Below are 27234 nucleotides of genomic sequence, written 5' to 3' on the forward strand. Positions count from 1 at the left end.
GGGTGTGGTCAGTTTTGTATAACACTCAAAGAAACGGTTTTTCGTCAAATCTCAGTATTTTTGGGTCCTCTATTCAGAAAAGTTGATGAAAAAACGGAAAACCTGCAACGTTCCTAATTTTTTTTTTCCGGTGGTCAAATTGAGTTTTAGTTTCTGAATGAACACAATTTTCTAAGAATTTCTGTGCAAAAATTTTTTCAGAAATCGAACACAAATTTTTTTTTACATGTCTACAGCGATAAAAAAATTTCACCCGAAATGGATGAAATTTTGTACAATTGTACTCCTTCAATTATCAATCACGAATATGAAAACAGAATTGTAAAATATCGAACGGTTTCGTTACTACAGCCATTCAAATGTTTCGTTCAGGATAAAAACATGATATCAACAGCAGAAGTTGAATCATATTCCTATACTAGCAAAGTCAATTCGAATGTAGCAATTGAGGTGTATAAACCATTAAATATTTCGATCCAATTTTCAGGTATAATGAAAAAAACACTGAAAGTTAAAGGATGATTAATATTTGTTTCGCGATTTTGATTTTTCAATTCTTGTAGAAGTATACAGGTCAAGAATCGCTTTTCGACGACAACTTTGGGTAAGATTCTGTTAGCTATTAGATCATTCTATACATATTCAACAAGGACAAGGACAGATTTAATAATAATCGTAACATAAACAATTCATAGTTCGGCTTCCACTTTCGAATGATGTGTTCACATCAGTAAATAGGAAGTTGAGATTAATCCTATTTTAAGATCTCCAAAACAAGGGCGTAGACCTTCTTTTTTTTTTGGGGTGCTTTTAATCGAGAAAAAATTTGTAAAAGACATTATTTACTCTTATCTTTCGGATTTTCCTGGGAATTATTATAGAGGGCTGTTTGAATTTTTTCTCGAAATCGATTGCAGATACGACAAAACTACAACAAACCAAAAAGTGTAGTACTGAACCAGAGTTTCTCTTTAAATTTTTCTGTTTTTTAGTTTTACCAGTGGTTCACAAAAAAATAATTCTGGAGGAAGTAAGGCACCCTTCCAGAAAAAAATTCACCCTGTAAGATTTGCATTCAAAATTAGGATATCACATGATGAAAACTTTAAATTGGAATATCTATACCAATTCAAGTTAATTTACCGTTATTTTACGAACACCCTGTAGATATAGCGAGAAATATAGTCAATTTAAAACTGATGTTTTAGAATTTGAATGAAACACAATAAATTGTACAACACTGCTCAGACAATTTTTCGATGCGAATTACTCAGTTCAGTTCTTTGCTAATAGTATTGAGATTTCATGACAAGAATGATACAAAAAACCGAAAACAACGGGTAAGTGTATACCGATGACGAATGCAAAAATCACAGATGGCAAATAAGGGGCGAAGCCGACAAAGCGGATAGATAAAGGAAAATAATAAACCTCGGACAATGACGATCTCGTAGTGCAATAAAAGTACTCATCTTGAAAGCGATAATAAACCCATAAATCATAAAGGGGTCCGATTTTTTACTGACGTGTCGATTTCAAAAGAAAGTAAAATGATCATTATTGGTTCATTTTATGGAAAAATTTTCGTTCTTCGTCTTTGCGAGACTTCTGAAATGTTATATTTTCAAAATCTTGGGAGGCGTAATTACCTTACAGTCTGGCAGCTCGGGACACGGCCGCACGACTTTAAATTAGAGAATGAACTTGACTGCCCGACTGGAATCTCTTGGGTGCCTGGCTTCCAGATGCTCGAGAAAATGCCTCGTGAGTGGCGGATATAAGGTTTGAAATGCTGCCCATTTTTATTGTTATAATAACACATTGATTATGTCATCGATGTATCGACACCTAGGAATTAGTAAACAAAGAGTGTTACAACTGAATCGATCCCTCAATGCTTGTATTTATAAGCAAACCATTTTAAGCTAATAAAATATATGGTTCATGTCATGAGAAAAACACAGTATTCAAATGGGTGTGATATTAGCACACTGTTTGACAGAAACACCCGAACGATTGACGTGTGGCCAGGTAATTCTGATTTCTTTTTGAAATATTCATTAGATCGAGTACAATTTGGGATGTGGGTTCCATATAGTATTGAGAGTAAACGAAAAGGAAAGATTGACTTCCTATAGTCCAAAATCCAACAACTAGTGATATCGTTGTAATATCACGTGAAAATGAATAGATTTATAAGGAAATTTTCAAGAATTCTCTAAGAATACAGTGGTACCTCTGATAAAACATAATTACTGAGAAGGAAATACAAACGGCACGTGACAGCAGATATGTTTACTCGCTTTCAACAAACTGATTGGTTATTTCTCTCTTCAATTCCTCTGCAACTCATTCGGTCCCCTCTTTTAAGTTTATAGAATCCGGGAGAAATGGCTAAATTTGAACATCCTGGCTGAGGGATTCGTTCATATCTATACGTTAAGCATTCTACATCGAATGGGCATTTCCGAGCATAAGTCCTTTTTATGAGCATGTTTAAAAGGTTGAGTACAAAGAGTATATATCGAGGTATAATACATGTGGGAAGGATTTATCGAGGTATATATATTGTTAACAATCCCGCATTCTTGCGGATCCGTGAGATTGATAATTTTCATCACGCGGATTTGCGGGATTGATATTTTGGTGCGGGATTGGATTCCCTAGTCTGTATGCGCCTTTAAAATTATTCTCTTTATTATTAAGAATGCCACATTAGCCTCATAGACTCAATTTTTCAGTTGAATATTGCGTTAGAATATAATGTTTGATTGAATTTTGAATTACGATTAAAAGACGAAGAAATGCTATTACATTATACAGGGTGTCCCGGGAAGAATGCGACAAACGGATATCATGAATTAAGAACATCATGGAGGATTCGTATCAAGAGGTTTCAATCGCCTTAGTGCCTTCGTTTGAGATATACAGGGTGAAGTTCATCTTATGGGTAAAATTTCACAGATCAATAACTCTTTTACTAATCCACCGAATAATATCAAATTTTGAAGTTTGGTCACCCTTTACTATCGCCTTCCTTCACTATTTCTGAAATCGAGTAAATCAGATCCGGACGAGGAAAATTTCAAACTTTTCCTATTTTCGTGAATATTGGATCACCCTGTATGTGATGAACATTAGAATTTTTTTCGTATTCGTAACCACAAAGAATTAATCTCGGAATTAATTCATAATGAAAATTCAAAATCTCTGTTTGGCACGGTCATACAGGGTGATCATCAAACATTCCCTTAAGAATAAATTTTTTTTAGTTCAATAACTCTTCAATTAATCCACCGAATAATTTAAATTTTTGAAGTTTTGTCACACTTTACGATCGTCCTCCTTCACAATTTCTGAAATCGAATAAATCAGATCCGGACCAGGAAAATTTTAGACTTTTTCTATTTTTTATTGGATCACCCTGTACGTGAACAATAAGATTTTTTCGGATCCGTAACCAAAAAAAATTAATTCATTATAAAAATTCTGAATCTATTACCTTAAAAATGAACGTTTTGGTCGAAAACTAGTTAGTTGAGAAGTTATGAGCAAAAAACTGAAAAAAGTCAGGAAATGTTGAGGTTTTTCGGCCCTCCTCAAGTTAGCACAGGGTCCTCGTGTTGGATAACTTGGCAGAGTCAACACCCCCGAACATCTAGATTCATTAAGTTCGTAATTTTTCCAGCAGACCCACCTTTTTTGTATATGTCTACTGGACTAATGTGATACACCTGCATTTCGTGCGGCAACAGGTGTACTCTTACGTCAAATGTACATTTTAAATTTCAATTATACAGGTTTTTTCCTCTGTTTTTTCTTTCCGACGTAATCCAAGGTGTGATGAGCTCGATATAATCGAATTTGGGTTTACCCGAATTGGAACAAAAATTTTCAAGTTCTATTGAAATTTTTAAGGTTACTGCAAGATGCTTAATTAATAAAAAAGTCACATTGGAATTGCAACCTGTATTTTGCTTTATTGTATAAGGTTTGACTATTTCATTGAATTTATGGAGAAGAAAAAAGTGCGTAGGATTCTCCAGGTTTCCTAGCTTAGTAACTTAGGTATTTCTTTCTCGATATAGGTTAGCAGTAAATACGATATCCAAAAAGCAATCTATACCACCTCATCAGAAGGGCCAACAATCAAGTCGACCAGTTTTTCCAGAAATTTTATCTGAAGAAGACAAAATTACTAATGCTTCATTATTAAGTGAGAGGCACATAATATCATGTTTATCAAACACGATTAACAGAGTTAGATAAGTCCGCGCTTTCTAGACGTGTTCTAATCGATTTTTCACCTATTGTTTCACCTTCAACTACAGTAGACTTCTTTAGAGGTTTTTCGATTTTAAATTGTAACCTGACATTATATTTTTCTGATTTGCTAATTTGGAGAAATCTAGTGTCGGGCGAAAATCTACTACCGAGAAAATACTGAATATGCAAACTGCAGTTATAAGTGAAAAACCGAACAGACCTAGGTTTGAAAGGCGAAATTCTCTGTGTTGAAATCCTTCAGTATACTAGAAACGATTAACATGGGATACCTAAGTAAGTATAAGTATACAACTTTTTTGACTCCCAGTAAAATGACGATGAAGAATAATATAATTCATAGGTTATAATATATAGCTCATGAATTAGTATTAACCTCGGTATTAACAGTGGAAGCAGAAATATTACTTTATATATTGTTATTGTAAATAATGAATGATACAGCTTGCGGAGCAGCTTGCACAGAACCCAAATCTAATTTGCATAAGCTTGTTATACAAGTGATCAAAATTTGAAAATCAATGTGTATTGGGACATGACCCTATCCACATAAAATAATTTTTAAGCATATTACATTTTATTCCTAAATTAGTATTCATGTAGATGACATTAGTTCCTATATAGTTTAACATTCTGTATCTTGACAATAAAATTTTGATTTTCCTACACAATAATTTGGTGAATAGAAATTTTGTCAAAATAAACCTCTTATGAAATTCATAAAAAAATGGAATAAAATGGATAAATCTCCTTTTATCAATAACTCTATCCAATATTCGAAAATTGAAAACAAAAAAGCGATAGGAATGGAGTAATTATGTCATTATTCTTGATTTTACCCAAGATAATTTACACTCAAATGAATACGAACAAGAATTTATCACCTGGAAAGACACCGAATAAATTAAATTTGGTATTCAAATAGGCGAGTTCTCACTCCTACACATTTAAATAAATACTTGATTAGTCATTTTGTAGCAGAAATTATAAAATTCATCAAAAAGATATAAAAATTTATTATCAGATAAAATAATAATACCCTTTTCATAAATATAATTCTAATGTCGATTGTGACAATATATGTGAGTACATTTAAATTAAAATGAGGAAAACAGTATTTAAAAAATTTAATTAGATTTCACATTAGTATGAGTTACTTAGAGACGAGCAATGAAAATTACGGTATTGTTAACCAAAAAATTAACCCAGTGGAATGTAAGAGGATTAGGAAGGTTACACATCGCCTGGAAATTAAAATTGTAAGCAAGGTTCAAAGAAATACCATAAAGATGTTCTATCACAAAATAACAATACCCACCTTTTTACATTATCTCCCAGTTATGATTTTTCGAAAGATGTCACTTTCCCATTTATAAATCCAGATTAGATTATATCAGCAAATAATAATTCCAAAAACGAATATTACTAGTTGATTCACAAAAACAAAGAACAGTCACCAACACTCAACAATAATACGATGCATTCAGTACTAATGTTTAATTTATGTCAAAAAGGTTAGTCCACAAAAATTGATGTAAACATCGAGTTCACACCTCCTGTCAGCCCTTCGGAACACTCAGGAATAACATCTCTTTCAAATTTTCATAGAAACACGACTTCCAGTAAGATCCATTAAACCAGCTAAACTGACTTGGTTTTGGTTGTCAATAAGTCGATAGTAATCCGCTAGAGTTAAACCTTAGACGAATACTTGAATACAAAGTTGATTAATTTTTGGTGAGCAGAAGACATACAGTGAAAAGACAGAGATAACGGAGAGACTTGCGCAGAAATCTACTTTACTTTGTGTTCTCATCCAACATCGGTGACCGAAAAATCAGAATTCAATTTTTTTTACTGGAATCTAGGAATTGCTCGAATTTTATTGAAAAAATTAGTGAATTACCAAAAATAAAAAGATATATTAAAAGCATGTTATTCTCTGGTTCGAAATGACTAATTTAAATCGTAGTTCTATGAAACTACTAACCCAATTCTATGAGATGTCAAAGAATGAAGAAATGATTTATAACCTATTAAATATAAATATTTGTATATTGAATTAAGTTAGAATTTTTCTGCACAATGTTAGCAGTTAATTCGATTAGACGTGTTTTAGCATCTTATACCCTAAAGGATAATTTTGGTTCCACTTTCATGGGATTTGTTAGATTCCAATCTAAAAGGAATAATAATCTTAGTAATAGTTCAAATTCTGAAGATAGTGAAGATTACTCTCCCAATGACAAGAGCACCACAACTACTAAAATCAAAGTTACTAATACTAGAGTGGATTTAATCATAAAATCAGGATTAGGAATAGCTAGAAACAAAATAGAGAAATTGTTTTACGAGAACAAAATAAGAATAAACGGCCAGAAAATAGGAAAAAAAAGTGAACAAGTGGAAGAAGGAGACGAAATAGATGTGATTAAGGGACCTAGTCCAATGAACCCAGAATTTTTAGTAGTTGCAAGAGTTGAAGTATTATCAATGAAACCTGAAGAAGAAACGATTTCTGTGAAAATTAAAAGAAGCAGGTCTTTATTAGTTGAAAACAAATCTTATTGAAATATTCACATTATTAGTGGTAGTCAATAAAATTTTAATTGGGAAAATATCGAATCAGAAGAGCAGGCTCAGCCAAGATTGGATGGGATATAAATAAGAAAATATTTGCCTTTTATTAGTAGTCAGTATTTCAATGTCATTCTAGAATTGTTACAAAACTTTACAATTCTTAATGCTACTTCATAAAGAATGATTTGGTTTAACTAAATATTCATACATTGAATAATTTCTATAAAATGCTCTTTTATTTAAATCAATTTTATATTGAATTCTCCTGTATCGCTTAAAAAGCATTACATTATAAATTATATATGCATATAGAATGGTTTTATATGGTAACAAATAATCCTTCAAGAACAAATTACAATGAAATATTAAATAATGAAGTAAAAAAATTCACAGGCATTCTCCAAGACTAGTATTGAACTCCTAAATTATATTACAACTTAAAAGCCTTCACATTGAAGTTAAGAAATGTTGGTGGGTTCTATTCAACTGTAAATGAACATCCAAAATTTGAGTATTATCAAATAATATAAATATTGAAAATAATTAATTTCTTTGACATAAAGGTGATAAGTATCAATATCCTCAGTGATTGGAAATTATTAATTCATAAGTTATCACTTCATCAAAATTATTGAAGTACTGAGGTCATTCACAAGAAAGTTATATATGAAATTTGATTTTCCTCTGCTTGCTTGCGGTTTTGAATTTCTTATTGGATCTCTTAAAAGTATTTCTCCAAATAAGGATGCCAAAGTTTTAGCATCATACCCATTTTCATTAGAATGTCTTAGAAACTCCTGCAAGAACATACATATGTACAAAAATACGTTTCTATGGGTATCTGGCAACTTCTGATCAATTATCTGAAAAAGATATAACATTATATGAATACATTTTGAAATATATATATATAAATAACCCAGTAAAAGTAAACATTCTTTGATTAAATTGCTATGATCCTATCACGGATGCAAGGAATTGATGGATTAATCATCTTTAAGACTGATTAAGTATATACCCAGCAAACCATGTTGTTATATGCGCCTTCCCGTTACATAACATCCCTAAGAAATGAGGTATATACCTGATACATCTCAAAACTAATGTATCTGATACATAACATTTCATATATCCATGAAATTATTTGACTTATTCATATATCATATATGTAACATTGTTATATTACTGAAGTTACGTATATGATACATCTTCCAGCATCCCTAAAAACAATATTACTCTGATATCTACTAGTGTGTAATATAGTTACATATCATATATGTAACATTCGCAATATATATTTTACATTGCTAATATTATGTAAAAGCTATGTAAATATAGCATATTCATGATATATTACTCAGATCTATACAAGTACTCTTATAATACATAACCTTTATTAAAGTTGAACTGTTTAGGAGATTTTTGCCAGGACTAGTGCAGTGAAAAGTGATATGCATTTTCTAGCTTTTGATTGTTAGTTAGAAGTGATGAACTATAATAATAATAAGATTCAATATTCTTTGATTTTTCATCAATTCCGGATTACTTTCATCGTGGAAATATGTGAGATAAGAAGTGAAAAACTGTAATAATAATATTCAACATTCGATGATTTTTCACCAATTCCAGATTAGTTTCATAGTGAAAATATGTGAGGTAAGTGAATATAAGTATACTTCGACAACGTAACTACATTTAGATATATAAATGCTGTTGTATGTGCCTTTCATTTTGCTTTTGTACTTGCATGCCTGTTAATAGCATAGGTATATTTGCTGCATGTTTTTGTGGATCGTTAATGGAATGTGTGCATGGTTTCTGTCTTCTTCATTCAAATTATATGCATTTTGATATTTTTCCTTTTTATGGTAATTTGCATTTGGGTGTATATAGTTCTGAAGTAATACCACAATTGGTTTATCATCTAAATAAGAAGTATCTGAATAGTGCGCTAGTTTTTACTACTTAGACTATTTTTCTGCTATACTTTATTTATGTTTGTGATGTATATACCTATGTTATTCTCTGCTATTCGTGAAATTAAAACATCTAGATTTCATATATGCACAATACACTTTTCTTCCATCATTATTAATGACCAATGTCAGATCACATAAGGATGCTTTTTGAGAAATAGATTCTGATAAGTTTAATCAAATGTTTTAGTATGATATAAATAATTTTGCTGTTTCAGAGTGAGGAATCACCTCCTGAAGTTTACTCATGTATTCAAAACTTTCATAACTTTATATTATGTAAGAAATTTGTTATTTATCCAATCAGGAAACCTCGTTACTGAGAATTTTAATTGTAAATACCATTTTTTAATAACATTCCAATATGTTTAGGTTTTGCATCTCAATCTTTTATCCAATGTGCAGACTTTGAGAAGATAGATATCAGACGAGTGGATAAGGCTGGCCACATTGAGGATCAAGAGACAAAAATAAGTTTTGGTTGATGTAGGTACTTTGATTACATTAAAAATTTTCAATAATTCTATGATCTTTCATTTAACAAACACCCAATTGTTAAATTATTAAATCCTGTTTTACTATTCATAAATTATTTGTAATATTTCAAATGTGGTGCATACCAAACGTAGGAATCTGGTTTTTGTTGAATTTTCTAGGTTCAAAATAATAATATTGTTGACTAAAAAATATCTTTCTAGCAAAAAATGAAAGATGGAGTTCAAATATATATTTTTGGAATGCACCTTAATTCATAAGTATCTCTTTTCATGTAATTTATAAGTGATATATCTCTTATTAATTGATGTTGGCTAGATACCAGCAGTTTTAGTTTCAATTGGTATTGTGTATCATTTGTTATATTTTTGTTTGGAAGGTATTGAAAAAAATTCCAACAAATTCACTAAAACATAATTTGTGTGGTGTCGGCATATTTAGATTTTTTATATGTAGTTTGATTAGTTTTTCCTCCAGAAAGAATTGTACAGGTATGTATCGTTTTTGAAATGCATAGAGAATTTACTTCTGAGTACCTATATGTAATATAAACATTCAGATAACTATTACATTTTTCTTATGTCTCTTGTTTGTAGCAGATATATTTCTTTTGGTTATATCACATAGAACGGATAAATTTTTTTATATTGCATGGTGAACTTTTTACTGAGTATATATTATGTAATATAACCATATATTGGTTGGCCCAGTTCTTGTAGAGTAACTTGGTGTATCCACTTTTAGGATGAAAGCGTCATAGTCACTTTATAGGTCAATAAATTCACAAAAACATAAGGAGGTTATTGACATCAGGTTGTTCAAAATTAAAGATTTTATTGATAAATCTGGTAACTTGAACAACCTCGATATAACTTCCTTATTATGAAATTACGACCCATATTCATATTATGTTTTCATCTTAAAAACTGAAAACTCTCACAACTGTTATTCTACAAAAAACTGAGCCAGCCTGTATATATTTATATTACATAAAAAGGATGTACCATAAATATTACAGATGTAATATACCAGCGATGTATCATGTATGTTACATGAAATGTAACAGCTACGTATATGATACATAAAGGATGTACCATAAATATTACAGATGTAATATACCAGCGATGTATCATGTATGTTACATGATCTGTACATGATACATGGCAATTTTGTTACATGTTATGTAACGGAAGGCGGACATAGAGCGGTCGTTGAGCGGTACTAGAAAGGCGCGTGTATGTTACATTGTTATGTAACATAGATCGTTGTAATATATATGTTATGTCTATGATACGTATTTGTGTTTGCTGGGTAATTACTGAAAGTTGCATCAAGAAAAAAATTATTTGGTTTCAGAATTACCATTGTTAAAACACGCTAAGGTAACAATTTCAATGTCTTATTATATTCAAAATCACAAGACTTATTATTTTCAGATGAACTTTTATTACGAAAACTAGATCTTGTTCATAAATATAAAGTTTATCCAGATTCAATTAAATTTCTTTTCTTTCTTCGAAAAACGCGGTAGATATGAGTTGACTTTACCTTTTCAAGTTCCAATTGGCGCTACTCATAATATAAATGACATTAGTCAAAATCAAATTGGCAAATTCAAATTAGCATTGATCAAAAGCAAACTGACTATAATCATAAGCAACTGACTATTATCAACTAGACTGACTCTAGGCTATTTCAAATTACCAATATCGAATTGGCATTTATTTATCGATTTCTAGTTGACATGAAATGAATCAATTTAATTATTTGTTGATTTTTCAGTAGCAAGTAAATGATTCTGAAGAAATCCTCATTTATTGTTATTATTCAAACAATATGTCTTATATGTATAAAGAAGAATGATGCTGCGAATTTTGAAGGGCAGATTTGTGCGTTATACCGGGTGATTTTTAAAGTTGAATCTTTAAAAAATATCGAAAAGGAAACGGAAAAATGTTTCTAATGAATGGTTGGTCGTTTTAAGGGGGAAGTAGATTCATGCCAGAACCTCTTTAATTCGTCCTTGTGGAGGGTACGGGTATCATTTCCTTTTTATTCCAAATGGGAACCCCGTTTTTTTTGTTGCACATTCTTATTCTATGGCAAAACAAGTTTTAAACGAAATTTTTTTCACGAATCGTCAGAGTTGACTTTGTATCCGAGTTTGAATTTTCCGTGTGAACGTATCCGTTCCATTAAACATTCACATGAATTTGGGACGTTTTCTGCTGAACTATTCGTTTTCAGTACGTTAACTGTCATTGATCATTTGAAAATGGCGGACTTATTTATTTTTGGTTCAAAATACTTCACACACTCTTTAGCTTTGGAGGGCTTTCCCCTAATGATTTTCACTCAGCCGACGCTCTTTTTGATTCAGGAGGCTGAATGAGACTTATCCAGCTGTTGTTGTTCTTCCACAGTATTTTTTCCATAAAAAAATAACGTTTTATCAATACAAGAAACTCGTTTAAATCTATTTTTAAACAATTGTAGCGTCACTTAATCCAGACTTTGAAATTTTAGGAGGCATCTTTTGAAGCTTGATACTAAGAAAAAAAAGTTGTAGGGCACTTGATCTTTCATTTGGGTGCCAGACCCCGGTTTTATTGTGTGACGTGAACGGTCAAGAACGCAATTCCGACTGTTTCCTGTTTCATTGTGTATTTGCAGTTTTAGAACTTCGTGTTCTTTTTCTGCTATCTTTGATTTTTATTTTTCAGTTTGCGAAGATGTCGCTTGCTTACCTATATTGCTTTTAGAGCATGGTTTTCAGTCGTTGTTTTTTTCTGCATTCTTTGCTGTCATATTCCAATAGTGTTGTCAAGCCTTTGTTTTCATGTGATTCGATTTTGTCGAAGGCTATTTTTGCCAGTGTTTTGATATAATCCTCTATTTTTGTTCTTTTTCTTTGGTTAGAGATTATCCAATTTTCCACGGTGGTTGATTATCTTCAGTTAGTTTATATAGAGTATCCTTCCATTTTCTATTGTAGTGATTTCTAAGTTGATGTTTAATCATATATTGTTGAGTTTGTTTATCATGGTGTCGTGGCCAGTGTTCTTGGATGTTCTTTTCTGGCCATATTTTCAAGTCAATTAGATTTTTGATTTCCTCAGGTAATGTGTGATATTGTTATATTATTAGTTTAGTGATCGAAAATGCTATAAAATAGGAATGACAGTTGTCAATGTAGATTGAATAAAGTCTATTGTATTTCTTATTGTAATAACATAATGGGATTCTTTTATCTACAAGTTCTGTTTCTGTGGTTAACACTATTGATTTCTCCAATTTCTCAGAGGTTCTCAATTTTTTCTCTGGATTTTTTCCAATCGTGTATGATTTTTTTCGCCTATAGTTTCTTCTCCATTGGTCATGATTTTAACCGGATGGTGATCTGGTGGTGTCGTTTAGAAATTCTATTGAATTATTTTCGGTGATTTTTTTGTTCAGGACGATGTCTGAAATGTCTGCTTTGCCTCTGGCCGAGTGGGTACCTTCTGTTGGTGAAATTATTTGAAGGTTTTTATTTTCCATGAAACTTCTTAGCATTTTGCCTCTTTTATTCGTTGTTGTACAATTTCATTCCGTGTATTTCGCGTTGAAATCTCCGGCAGATTTTATTTTCTTTCCGGTTTTCAGTATAGCGTCCTTTCTCGGCCAGGTCATTACCGGGTGGAATGTATACTATACTGAATATATCTACGTTTTTCTTGGTTTTTTCGTTTTGTTCCTACTCTTATGACCTCGGTTTTTGACTTTTCTTCCGTAGGTTGTAATGGATGGTGTACAACCGGGCCGGCGCTTGGGGTGAAACAGTGAAGCGACCGTTTCAGGCGCCTCTGTCTGAGAGGCGGCAATTCAGCCCAGTTTGATGGCCGCCTTTATATATACTAACTGACAAAGAAACTGCAACACCCAGAAGGAGCTGTTTGAATTTTATTATTTTTTTTTTGGTGAAACATAGATAGTATAGCAAGCAGTAAATTATTGAAATTTGAAGAAGAAAGAAGGATTTACAATGTTTCTTTAATAAATTTGTTAATAATGTGTTTGTCCACCGCGATTATCTATAAGATGGTTTATTTCTTCTTGAGGGATACGATCCCAAGCTACCTGTACTTCATGTCTCAGAGCCGCCAAAGTCCGTGGGGACTGGAGTAAATTTCCAAGCCTTCTACCATGATGTCCTAGACATGCTCTATGGGCGAAAGATCTGGGAGGCCATGGCAAAAGATTCACATGGGTCGATTCGAAAAAACAAACCATGTAAGTCTGGCAACGTGGGGGTCAGGCATTATCTTGCTGAAATATTGGATTCTCGAGGTAAGGGAAACATATGGCTCCACTATTTCTTGAAGGTAACGCAGCGCTGTAGTAGTGATCCTGGGCGATTTCAACGCTCGGGTTGGAAATGATGTGATAGTAGAAATAAAACATTGCCTTAATGAGGATGTTCGTAATGAAAATGGAGATATGCTGGTTTACTTTTGTGTCAAAAATGAGCTGCGTATAAATAATACATTCTACCCTCATAAACCACAACATAAATGGACGTTTCAGATCACCAGAAACAACAAATCGGCAATAGACTTTGTGCTAACCAACAGAAATATTAACCCCTCCAAAGTACTAGATGTAAAAGTACCCACCTCGGAAAATACTAGAACTGATCATAATCTGGTTCTTGCAAAAATGAGATACAGCGCAATCTCTATGAAACAGAAACACACAGAAATAGTAGAGAAACTCAATGTGGAATCGTTTGTTAACGATACAACGAAACATCTTCACCAGTAACGACTAGCCCATATAATAGGAGACAACAAAATAAGAGATGGTGATGTTGTAATAGCGTGGATGAAGACACAAACAAACATTTTAAGAGCCGCATGGAAGGCGTTGGGCAAAAGACAGGTAAAATATCTTAGAGGAAAACATCGAAAACCATGGTTTTTCGTAAGGGTAAAAAAGATGGCGGAAGAAAAGAAAAAAATCTTATATTCAATATCGAAACAAAGCGATCGCATATGATGATTATAAGGTGACAAGAATAAACAGCGCAATAAAGGAAATAAAGAGATACTGAGAGAAATTTTGTGCAGAATTGATACATGACAATACGGGGCCCAAATGAAAGTGTGGGGAATGTTGAGAAACAGGAAGAGGCCTGTAAGCGAGTATATACGGGTGTCCTCAATATCCACTGACCAATGGGAGAAGCATTTCAGACATTTCTATGAGACTGCTGGTGGAATTGGCCAGGAAGAACCTTCCAGTGTTTGTGAAGAGCAGAACTGGACTGATGATTTCCGTTTCACCGAAGACAGTTTGAAAAACAAGATCCGAAAATTGCAGACGTAATAAGGGAAGGAGACAGCCTTAGCCCCATCCTCTTCAACTTCAACTCTTCATGGACGAAATAATCACCGAGGTTAAATCCGCAGGAAGGGGATACTCAATAGGACACCAAGCTATAAAAATTATCTGCGACGCAGTTCATTAGCCGAGAATGAGGACGATTTACAGATAATGTTGTACAAATTCCAGAAAGTATCAGAGACATTCAATTTCAGCATATCTGTACAGGGGCGATGTTTTAGCACTACAACTTTTGAACCACAGGAGATAGACAAAATCTGATACCCCCATCTCGGTCTCTTTTTCTGAGATACTAACAAAGGTAGTATTCATTTTTGGACACCTTCTTTTGTTTTCGAGTTATAAGCGAAAATTGAAAAAATGGAGACATCGAAAAACATTTATATCTTCGTTAATACTGATGATAGAGCTCTGAAATTAAAACATCATATAGGCATATAGGCTTTTTTACGTAGAATCCAGTGGCGTGCTCGACTTTTCAATTACGAAGCTATGACCCAAAGTTATGTTTTTTTCTAATAGGAACACCAGATTTCTGTGCTATTTTTTGAAAGCTTAATTTTACCTGATTTCAAAAATATATAACATCGTATGGATCAATATAAATAATAGAAAATGGTCAAAAACCTTTTTTGACCTAAGAGTCTCAATATTTCTATGGTTTCAACTGTTGACGAGCACAGAAAAATTGAGCTTCCTATAACAAGATCATAATAATATTAATAACAGAAACCGACAAATAAACCACCAAAGCATGAAGCAAGACTTAACGACTGAGTTCATTAGGAGACCCAAATAAATCTTAAAAACAAACCTCAACAGCAGGAACATGACGAGAGACATCAACACATATGCATGTTCAATTCTAACATACTCATTCGATATAGTTCCATGGAGCAAAACAGATATCGAAAACCTGCAACGATAAATGAGAACGTTGATGACAAAAGCAAACAAGCACCATCCGAAAAGCAGCATTGAGAGGACTGCACTGCCGAGAAATAAAGGAGGCAGGGGTCTGAAGGACATCATGGAACTTTTTGATAGAAAGCCTACGGGAATACTTCAGAGATCAAGCTAGTACATCAGAGTTCTACAAAATACGGTGTGAAGCAGACGAATCAACACCTTTACAACTTCACAAGGAGCAATTTTCATACAACCACCAGACAAACCAAGAAAAACTGCAAAGATGGAAAGGGAAGCCCCTGCATGGAAGACATTTCAACGAGGTGAACCAGGATCATGTCGACATTGAAGCGTCGAACTATTGGTTTACATCAGGTGCAATGTACCAGAAACGGAAGGTTTTCTTTTAGCCATCCAAGATCAAGTGATCTCAACTAGAAATTACTGCAGGCATATCATAAAGGATCGAACTATTACTGACGATCGATGCCGATATGGGTGTCCAACGAATGAGACAATCCAACATATCACGGGAGGATGTCAAATGTTTGCAGGAAATGAATATAAAAAGAAACACGATGCAGTAGGAAAAATACTAAACCAAGAATTGGTAACCATATTGAAACTAATTCATTCTGAAAAAATGCCATATTACAAGTACCGACCGGAGACCATCCTAGAAAACGAACGCTATAAGCTGTACTGAGATCGTACAGTTTTGACTGATAAAACAGTCCCTCACAATAGACCAGATATATTACAAGTCGATAAACATCAGAAGACAGCATTACTCGCCGACGTAGCAATACCAAATAACAACAACCTGCGTCGAAAGGAGGTCGAAAAAATTTCAAAATATAGGTACCTCGAATTTCAGATAAAGCGTCAGTTGATATCAACGAAAACTATTGCAATTATCATCTCAACAACTGTAATAGTGCCCAAAAATCTCAAGAGAAATATCAAGCAACTGGGACTTAGTGAGTATATATGTAATATAATGTAATTGTCCGCAAAGAGGGGGTTTGCGGTCAATTTCAGATGAATTTTGCTACTAATATTGAACAACCAAAAAATTGTGAAATGCAACTTACCCCAACGGGCTGCAGAAGAAAACTAGGCGAATCACCGCTAATCTGGTTCCAAAAAGGAGGTTCCAAGGAAGGGAATTCAGGGGAATTTACCTCCCTTAAGTACCTATGGCTTCACCTGGTTGATGATGAATTCAGGGCACTTCACGAATAGTTGTTCAATATTATTTTGTGCACTAACACTAGTAGAAGACGATGCAGAAGATAGATGAAAATAAATCAAACTTAATTATGATTATTTATCAGAAGATTAATTGATTTGTCTCTTTTGAAACTTTTCTAATTAGCACGTACGATCGATATTAAAATCTGTTCTGTTTCTCCGCTGAAAGCCGATACGAAATCAGATTCTACCGGGGTCGTTCGAGAAGAAATACGACCGTAGTTCACGACTGAACATGCCGCCCGCCCTGAAGTGTCCCTTCAGTAAGATAACTGAACTGAAGAAGTGAACAGACGGAATAATTCAGGAGCAATCTACTGGGTTGGAAGAGGACACAATTTAACGACTGGTCGCCGAATTGTCCCAGACGCAGTGGCAACATCAGCAACGCGGGTTGTGGAATCAGTTCCCGGAAAAACAGATGATATACGACCGATAGACCACTTTAGAGGAGGAAGATTGTCATCTCGAATGACGACAACGGTACCTGGAAGGATAGAAGTAGATGGGTGCAACCATTTGTGACGTTGCTGCAAGGTGTGCAGGTACTCCGTACGCCAACGCTTCCAGAAGTCCTGCTGAAATCGTTGGACTAGTTGCCAGCGAGACAGACGGTTTACTGATACGGAACTCACATCGTTATCAGGAGGAGCGGTGAGGGAGCGAAAAACCAAAAAATGCCCTGGTGTGAGAGCTTCAAAATCAGAAGGATCAGACGAAGGGAGATACAGAGGACGAGAGTTGAGAATTGCCTCCACCTGAGTACAGATGGTGAGAAACTCCTCGTACGTGAGTTTTTGCTCGCCGATAACGCGAGTGAGATGATGCTTAGCAGATTTGACAGCAGCCTCCCAAAGGCCACCAAAGTGAGGGCTGGAAGGAGGTATGAATCGCCAGTCAGTGCCAGAGGAAGAGGCGGCATCACACAGACTTTGTTGATGTTGTGGAGCAGCCAATAAGCGGCCAAGGTCACGAAGGTAATTATGCGCACCCATGGTCCCGTTATCCGAAAAGATAACAGAAGGATGACCTCGGCGTGCAACAAAGCGACGATAAGCAGCAATGAAAGCTGAAGTGGATAGCTCAGACGCTAACTCTAGGTGAACCGCTTTAGTAGTGAAACAGATGAAGACGACTAGATATGCTTTGGTGCTGACGGCTCCGCGCAGTCGCGCACTCGTCACGTAAAATGGACCGGCGTAGTCAACGCCAGTGGTAAGAAAAGCCATAGCAGAAGATAACCGCTCAGGCGGAAGATTGCCCATTGGCTGAATGAGAGGACGAGGTTTGCAGGAGAAGCATCGGTTACATTTTCGTAGACGGTTACGAACTACGTTGCGACCATCCAAGATCCAGAACCGTCGACGAATGAACGAATGCGTAGCTAAAGCACCGGCGTGAAGTAGACGATAATGGGCATCATCAATGATCAGATGCGTGAGATGATGATTTTTGGGTAGGAGAACAGGATGTTTATGTTTATAAGGTAGTAAGGAGGCTGAAAGGCGACCACCGACACGTATAAGTTCATGATTGTCGAGAAATAGATGGAGTTTCATGACAAGCCGATGACGAGAAGAAGGTTTTTTAAGTTCAGCTAGCTCCTCAGCGAAATGCAGAGACTGAACTAGGCGTATCAAACAAATTTCAGCTTCTTGAAGCTCAATAGAGGAGAGGAAACCTGAGCGAGGGAAAGATGGACGACGAGCATTTACCATGAAACGTCGACAAAAGGCAGTTACGCGCTTGAGACGAAGATACGAAGAGAAACGTTCTATGAAGGTGGGTTCATTGGAGATGGCCGCTAACATTAAGGAGGAGATCGGCTTTGCTTCGTCGTCCACCTGTTCAGTTTGAGATGAATCGACAGAGGAAAGAGGCCACGATGATGGGTCGAGAGACAACCAAGGAGGACCGCGCCACCACAATGGGTGGTGATGAATATCTGAGGGCATCAATCCTCGAGAGGCGCAATCAGCTGGATTGTCTTCAGATATCACATGCCTCCAGCAATTAGAAGGAATCAAATCCTGAATCTCAGCGACTCGATTGCCAACAAATGTCTTCCACCTGTGACTCTCACCACGGATCCACGACAAGGCAACAGAAGAATCGCAAAAGGCAATATAGTCAGCACTGAGATTCTGTAAAGCGCGGGTAGACAAATGATGCATGAGTTTTGCGAGAAGATGGGCACCGCAGAGTTCTAGACGAGGCAAGGACATTGCCTTACAAGGAGAAATTTTGGATTTGGCCGCTAGAAGAGACACGTGGAATCGACCGGACGATGTAGGAGTGCTTAGATAAACAACTGCAGCATAGCCGGATTCAGAGGCATCACAGAAGCCGATGAAGCGATGAGCAGAAGAAGAAATGGCAGGGATGAATCGTGGTATGTGAAGCTCTGTCAAAGTGGGAAGCTGGGATTGAAACTGCAACCACCGGTTTTGAATCTCATTCGAGAGAGGTTGATCCCATTCTAGATGAAGTAGACAGAGCTGACGAAAGAAGATTTTGGCATAGAAAGTGACCGGAGTTAGCCATCCCAAAGGATCGAAGATTCTAGCCATCTGACTCAGCACATTCCGTTTGGTGACTGTCGTTGAGTTTAAACGGACGGAATAAAAGAAGTGATCAGATGCAGGATTCCATCCAAGTCCCAGAATTTTGAGACTTGGTTCACGGTCAAGAAGAAGGGGGTCAATAGAGGAGGATTCCCTACGATGATCAGATGGGATACCATCTAGCAGGGGAAGATGATTAGTAGCCCATTTACGCAGCTCAAAACCACCCGCCATGAGCAGGTCTTGAACCTGCTTTCGCAATTCAAGAGCTTCAGATTCGGATGAACAGCCGGTCAAGATGTCATCGACATAAATTTCATCCAGCAAGACTTGCCTTGCCATAGGAAATCTGAGTCCGTCGTCCGAAGCTAGCTGATGAAGGGTTCTAAGTGCTAGGTAAGGAGCCGAGGAAACTCCATAGGTGACTGTGTTCAGACGGTAATATTGGAGGGGTTCCCGTTTGGAGAAACGCCAGACGATGCGTTGATAATCCCTTTGCTCAGGGCGTATCAGGATCTGTCGATACATCTGTCTGATATCGGCAGTAAAAACAAATTGATGTAGACGAAAACGAAGCAGAAGAGTGGAAATGTCCGCTTGCAGCTTCGGGCCGGTAAGCAGAAGATCGTTGAGGGATTTGCCATTAGCAGATGCGCAAGAGGCGTTGAAGACAACTCGAATTTTAGTAGCAGGATCATCTGGACGGTGAACAGGATGATGAGGAATATAATTAGGTTCATATCGAGGATGGTCAAATGATTCAGGAACCAATTCCATATGACCACTCGAGAGATAATCTCGCATAAACTCATGATAGGCGACACGAAGATCAGGGTTATTTTCTAGACGATTTTCTAATCGAAGAAACTGCCTAGTCGCCACATTGACAGAGGTACCCAGACGATAAGATGAGAAGGGCAAACCAACAATGTATCTGCCAGTGGAGTCACGAGTGACTTCAGCGCGATACAGAACTTCACACTCCTTCTCGGCAGGGGTCAAAGGAAGCACGTCAGGTACTTTATCGAGTTCCCAAAAACGTCGAACGATGTTGACAAGTTCCTGATCTGAATGACGTGGGGAGCTAAGAGGGTCCGTGATGACAGGAGAACTTATCACATCAGATGATGAGATATGGGCAGAAGCATCAGAAGAATCAGTATTGTCCGAAGGAACATGGCAGGCGGCCTCTGATAGAAGGACTTTGGGCTGAGAAGGGGATGGAGAAGACACAGCAGATGATGACCCTGCTGAAAATGACGGAAAAGTGTTTTGACTAGAAGGTCGAATGCGACTATGGCCAGTGGCCGGTGAAAAAGACACGTGTTTTGTATTCCTCCGATGGCGAGCATACGGCCCATAAAGTACCCAACCTAAGGTGGTAGATAATGCACCTGGAAGCTCAGACGATGGGCACAACGTGCCAGGAAGGACTAGATGAGGAAGCACATCCGAGCCGATCAACATTCCAATGGCACGAGGAAGAAAAAAGAGTGGATCAGCCAGGCTGAGTTTCTGAAACTCAGGCCACCGGCCGTTGAATGCTCTGACAGGAAGGGGATCTATTTGGCTGTCAATAACGTAAGCTTTGATGATGAGATTGGGAGGATCCCCTTGGTGATAGAGAGTGACGTATGCGTACCCCTGAATGCGAAACTGATCCGCGTTACTCAAGGTGCGAAGTTGGATGGTTTCAGGGTGGATGAGAAGACGAAGCTTGGAGGCCCACTCACGGGTGATAAGGGTGTGCTGGCAGCCGGAATCTAGGAGAGCACGGCCGAACACGACATTCCGCCGGTTATCAAGACGTATCCAAGCGATAGGCATGAGATAGTCAGGATTATTGGTCTGACGCAAAGAAGACCGCGGAGATGAAGACAGATGATAAGAAGAGAACAGACGGAAAGACGAAGACAGATGTTTGTTGGACGGAGTAAGACAACCGCGAGATGACCAGTGCAGTCATTCGGAACCACTTCCAGAGGAGTGGAAAGAATGAAGGGGTGGTGAAGCTGGCGAGGCTCGAGACGATACTGAACCTGCCGCCTCAGGGCTCCGGCGTGACATCAGCGAGATCCCCGCTGATCGAGCCCTTATTGAGGTGCCCCGAGAGGTGAAAGCACGGGTTGGCTCCTCTGATGAAACAAAGGGCGAAGAAGGACGTTCTTCCGTTGAAAGGGATTTCCTTCCAGCATAGGAAACGGAAGGGGATGCAGTGGCAGCAGATGCCGCGGCAGCAGATGCCAGATGGAGAATTGTGTGGTGTCGTCCCCCGCATGTGTGACAGCTCTGACTCGAACTGCACTTAGCGGTGGCATGGAAAGACGACATGCAATTTCTACATAGTCGCCTTTCAGTCACGAAAGCTCGTCGCTGATTAACGTTCATGGCCTTGAACTCACGACACTGGCGAACAGAATGATTCGCCGAGCAAAACACACACGCGGAAGACGACGAAGGGCACGCACCAGCGTAAGCAGGGCGGCGAGGATACACACCAGAGGATGAAGGCACAGACGATGGGGAAACAGACGCTGAGCCTGCTGGAGATTGGGGTCTTAATGATCCCTTCGGCGCAATGGATGAGGTGACGGAAGTGCTCTCCAACACTCGCAACTGTCGATTGGTGAATTCGAGCAACTGAGCGAGAGTGGGAAAGTCATCAGAGGATAACTGCCCCTCAAACAAGTGGCGAGATGGTATATCGAGGTTGCGCAAAGCTAGAGAAAACAAGAGGAAGTCAGCCAGATCTGAAATGGGTAATGCCTTGATGGCATGAATGGCATTCTGATGCGTCGTGACGAATTTCTTCAACTGTGGTAAGGAAGACACAGATGCGGGCCGTGAATCCAAGATCTGATTCACATAAAGATTCGCCAACCGACGAGGGTTTTGATACCGGGAGTGAAGGGCTTGATAGGCCAGAGGGTAATTCACCGAATTTAATTGAAAGCCAGAAATGACAGATGCTGCTTCACCAGAGATGGCAGATGCCAAGAGGTGAAACTTCTGAACGGGCGCCAGGGAAATGTTCTGATGCACTAAGGCATCGAATAGAGCGATGAATCCGGGCCATTCCTCAACCTTGCCCTGAAAGCAAGGCAGGTCAACCCGCGGAATAGGTAGCTCAGCCGATGACAATGATGGCGCCTTAACAGACGTAGATGCGGTTAGACGACTATGGGCGACACGTACATGTAGGCAAATTTCAAAAAATGCCTCGAATTTTGATGGTGATCCGATCTGACCAGGCTCCTCTAGCTGAGAATTGAGTTGGACAACTAACTCATCAGCCTCCCTGAAAGTCTTTTCCACTTTGACCAACTCAGCCAGACACATGTTGGCCACATCGACTTCTGTGGTCAAATCCTCTATTAATTTAAGAAGAGTAGATGCCGCAGAAAATGCATTCTCGCGCTTAATGACAGATGTTGCTAAAGAGGCCTTCAATTTATCCGTTGACGGCATTTTAAATTGTCGAATGACCCCGGTATGTATATCGGTATAAATTAATTCCGAAAAATCTAAGAAGAACAGACGATGTGTTTATCGTTGAAGATGATGAACAGATGACGCGCGATAAGATAACCGTGTTATGAATTTTCAATAACTACCCAATTAATGAATGAAAATCAAATCACAAATTCAATCAGATGAACGGAAATGACAATGAGACTGAATTTAGGGGGTTTTAAGATATGCTCCCGGGTTTCGGCACCAATAATTGTCCGCAAAGAGGGGGTTTGCGGTCAATTTCAGATGAATTTTGCTACTAATATTGAACAACCAAAAAATTGTGAAATGCAACTTACCCCAACGGGCTGCAGAAGAAAACTAGGCGAATCACCGCTAATCTGGTTCCAAAAAGGAGGTTCCAAGGAAGGGAATTCAGGGGAATTTACCTCCCTTAAGTACCTATGGCTTCACCTGGTTGATGATGAATTCAGGGCACTTCACGAATAGTTGTTCAATATTATTTTGTGCACTAACACTAGTAGAAGACGATGCAGAAGATAGATGAAAATAAATCAAACTTAATTATGATTATTTATCAGAAGATTAATTGATTTGTCTCTTTTGAAACTTTTCTAATTAGCACGTACGATCGATATTAAAATCTGTTCTGTTTCTCCGCTGACTGCCGATACGAAATCAGATTCTACCGGGGTCGTTCGAGAAGAAATACGACCGTAGTTCACGACTGAACATAATGCAAAAAGCTGTTCTTTTAGGTACTGCAAGGACGATGAGAAAATTCCTAGGAAGCGAAGGACAGGTCCAAGGATCACGTGTAAGAGGACCAGAAGTTCGAAGAGAACCAGTGGGACAACAAGGGCCGAACACGACCCTCCCTTCTGATATTTTAAATATCTCGGATCGAGTGAATGTTCAACTCCACCTTTGCCTGGTCCTAAGTCCAGGATGAGAAAGGAGGAAGGTTGTCAGGCAAGGCTAGCTACCTACCTGACGTAAAAAGAATCCATAGCTCAAAGCACCAACGATAGGCCTCGGAACTGGACGGATAACACGGTAACGACTCATGCGAGAAACAGGACAACGATCTCAAAAACAAAGACATCGCAAAGAAAACAGCGTTGGAGAAAAAAGGTAATAAGAGCAGCCACCTGGAATATAATGTCTTGGAACAGGAAAAACACAGAGATTTTGCTTGAGATGGAACAGCACAAAATAGACATCTGTGCTGTGTCTGAGACCAAACGTAAGGGTAAATGTAGCATTAAAGTTCCTGGTTACGTTTTCCTGTACAGCGGTGTCTCACATAGATCACGGGCAACTGCAGGAGTGGGAATTCTACTATCTGATAGATACGAGCAGTCTATTGAGGAAGTACACTACATTAATGAAAGACTGTTAAGGGTAGCACTGAATACCGAGACTGGTAGGCTGCATCTTTTCAGCGTGTATGCCCCGGACATTAGTAAGCCCAGAGAAGAAACAGCCCAATTCTATGAAACCCTAGAAGAAGAAATATCTAAGATACCACAGAATGAACGAATTTTGATAATGGGGGACCTGAACGCCAGAATCGGAAACAATGTAATCCAAGGAGTCAAACACCACTTTAATGAGGAACATCTCAACGAGAACGGAGAGGCTCTGGTAGACCTTTGTGCTCGTCACAATATCAGAATAAACAACACTTTCTTCAGGCATAGATCACAACATAAGATCACGTGGCAAAACTCGCGAGGACAGAGTTCAACAATAGATTATATTCTATCGAACCGAGCCATACATCCAAACCAGATATTGGATGTGAGAAGTTTAACATCAGCCAACATAGGCTCTGATCATTTCTTGGTGCTCTGCAAACTGCGTATTTACATACAAAAGAAGAAACTCTATGTAAGCCCCGAAAAAGAAAAATGGAACATAGAATCTCTTAACGACCCATCAACCAGGGACCTCTACCAAACTCGATTATATCAAAAAATTGAAAGCAACTCCATCTTGGAAGAGGACGACGTAGAAAACTCTTGGAATAAAATACAGTTGAACGTTCTGACTGCAGCCAATGAAGCCATCGGGAAGAGAATAGTCAATACAAACAAACACAATCAAACTGAACAATGGTTCACACCCGAAATCAAGGAACTGGCAAAACGAAAACGAAACGCATATCTACGATACAGAAGTAATAGAACACCAGAGGAACGACAACACTATACTCAAATAAGAAACAGAGTAAACACAGAAATTCGAAACATCAAGAGGGAATACTGGGAGAGATTCTCTTCAGAAATGGAACATGACTTATACGGAGCGCAGAAGAAAATCTGGGGAATGCTAAGGAGGAGAAAGTTAGACTTGAACGAATATGCACAAACACAAAAAATTGACGAGGATACCTGGAAGAATTACTTCAGAAACCTATACAATTCTGATCAGGACACCCCACCTGTAGACGACGAAGGAAACCATGACATAGTGGAAGTAACTGCTGAAATGACTGCTGAATCAGCGAGGAAATTAAAAAATAGAAAAGCTCCTGGATTGGATGATATCCCAAATGAATTCATAAAGTATGGCGAAGTCGGTCTTTTGGAAGAACTCACAAGACTTTATAATAAAATCTTAACGACTGGAAAGATACCAAGTAGCTGGAAGAAAAGCATCACCATTCCGATATTCAAAAGGGGCGACAAAAGAGTTCCAGAAAATTATAGAGGTACAACATTGCTCAGTTCGGTGATGAAACTCTTCACAAAAATCTTAGAGACTATAATCTACAGATACATAAACATATCAGAGGAACAGCAGGGGTTCAGGAGGAACAGGTCAACATTGGATTCCATCTTTATACTGAGGCAAATCACGGAAAAGTCAATAGAATACGGAAAACCCGCTTTCCTCTGCTTTATAGATCTCACCAAGGCTTTCGACAATGTAAGACTCAAGGATGTCATGAAAATTCTAAAGGATAAACAACTACCAACACCTATATTGAAGATTGTGAAACAACTCAACACTGATACCTCTACACATATATCTGTAAACCAACATCTAACTGAGGAAATTCGAACTCCTACGGGTATAAGACAGGGAGATTCATTAAGCCCCTTACTCTTCAATATCATAATGGACCAAATAATACATCGCGTCAAGAGTTGTGGAATGGGATATAGACTAAGCACAGGGGCTATAAAGATCGTTTGCTACGCCGATGATGCGGTGATCTTGGCTGAATGTGAGGATGACCTACAGAGATTGTTATATTCATTCTTCCTAGAGGCATGCAACTTCAACATGCAAATATCAATCACAAAAACAAAATCAATGGTCATAAGCAAAGAACCAAAACGATGCAAACTTGTCATTGCAGACCAACCTATAGAACAAGTTATGTCGTTCAGTTATCTTGGCGTGGAGATATCCTCGAACCAAGATAGAACACACGAGGTTCGTAAACAGGCAGATAAAGCATGTAGGGTTGCCGGTGCACTTCGCGACGTCATATTCAACAACAAACATATGAGTAAACATTCGAAAGCCAGGATCTACAAAACTTGTGTTCGACCCATCATGACGTACGGCATAGAAACTCGAGCAGACAACAAGAGGACAAAATCCATCCTAAGAACGACAGAAATGAAGATACTGAGAACCATATCTGGATACACGCTGAGAGATAGGAAGAGGAACACAGCCATCCGAGAGGAATGCCAGACTCAGGACATAGCTAAATGGGGAAGAAAACGACGACGATATTGGAACGACCACGTCAGCAGAATGGACGCAGGCAGAATTGCTAGGATAGCCCGAGACGGAATCCCAGGTACCAGAAGACCAGTCGGCAGACCCCCTAAGCGCTGGAAAGACTCCTGGATATCTACCTCTACCGAGGACTAAAGTGGAATATACAAGCCCTAGGCTTAAATTAGGAAGAAGAAGAAGAAGAGTGAATGTTCCTCTTAGCGGGGAGTGCGGAGCCGACGGCGAGGAGAAATCCTACGCGTATAGGCAAAAGTCGGGTATAATAATAATAAGAGAAGTGTCCTTCCGTCAATCTGATTATTTCTATGATTTTTACCAATTCCCTTCGTAATTAAATTGTTCAATCCTATATGCATTGTTTAATAAGCTATTTGAAATGAATTATATACTTGTGCGTATTCATTCTGGAGACCTATGAAAATAATCTTCCAATGCATTCATCTCGTTACAAGTCTTTCGATTGAAACATTCGATCCTGTGGATCTTTTCGATATTTCCTAATCTATTTTTTTTCCTCCTCTTGTAATAGTCATGTCGATTATGTTTCCCTC

General features: G+C 37.7%; 3 protein-coding genes across 12 annotated transcripts in view; 1 reads left to right on the forward strand and 2 right to left on the reverse strand.

Moving 5' to 3' along the window:
• The window catches only part of LOC123680275 (Ca(2+)/calmodulin-responsive adenylate cyclase-like), a 141472-nt gene extending 135444 nt beyond the window's left edge, over nucleotides 1–6028 (reverse strand). For 5 of the 10 annotated variants that reach the window (XM_045618086.1, XM_045618088.1, XM_045618084.1 and 2 more), the window contains exon 1: nucleotides 5603–6027. The gene's annotated coding sequence lies outside the window, so the exon portion shown is untranslated. Of the gene's footprint in view, nucleotides 1–5602 lie in introns of all 10 variants that reach the window. The other 5 variants (XM_045618082.1, XM_045618080.1, XM_045618089.1 and 2 more) reach the window with 2 other exon arrangements.
• Nucleotides 6029–6284: 256 nt separating this feature from the next.
• LOC123680278 (mitochondrial transcription rescue factor 1) lies at nucleotides 6285–7178 on the forward strand. The gene has a single exon (XM_045618091.1). It carries the CDS (start codon nucleotides 6370–6372, stop codon nucleotides 6853–6855), a length of 486 nt encoding a protein of 161 aa, XP_045474047.1. The 5' UTR covers nucleotides 6285–6369; the 3' UTR covers nucleotides 6856–7178.
• Nucleotides 6960–27234, reverse strand: part of LOC123680277 (inositol polyphosphate 5-phosphatase OCRL) — a 48658-nt gene continuing 28383 nt past the window's right edge. Inside the window, exon 16 of the mRNA XM_045618090.1 lies at nucleotides 6960–7727. Within this exon, the coding sequence (XP_045474046.1) occupies nucleotides 7479–7727 (249 nt within the window). The 3' untranslated portion in view covers nucleotides 6960–7478. The remainder of the gene's footprint in view (nucleotides 7728–27234) is intronic.

This window comes from Harmonia axyridis, chromosome 5 (assembly GCF_914767665.1).
Source record: "Harmonia axyridis chromosome 5, icHarAxyr1.1, whole genome shotgun sequence".
In the NCBI taxonomy this organism is placed as follows: domain Eukaryota; kingdom Metazoa; phylum Arthropoda; class Insecta; order Coleoptera; family Coccinellidae; genus Harmonia; species Harmonia axyridis.

Coding starts and splice junctions, on each gene's coding strand:
- LOC123680278 (XM_045618091.1), top strand. CDS start 6,370: ATGTTAGCAGTTAATTCGATTAGACGTGTTTTAGCATCTTATACCCTA.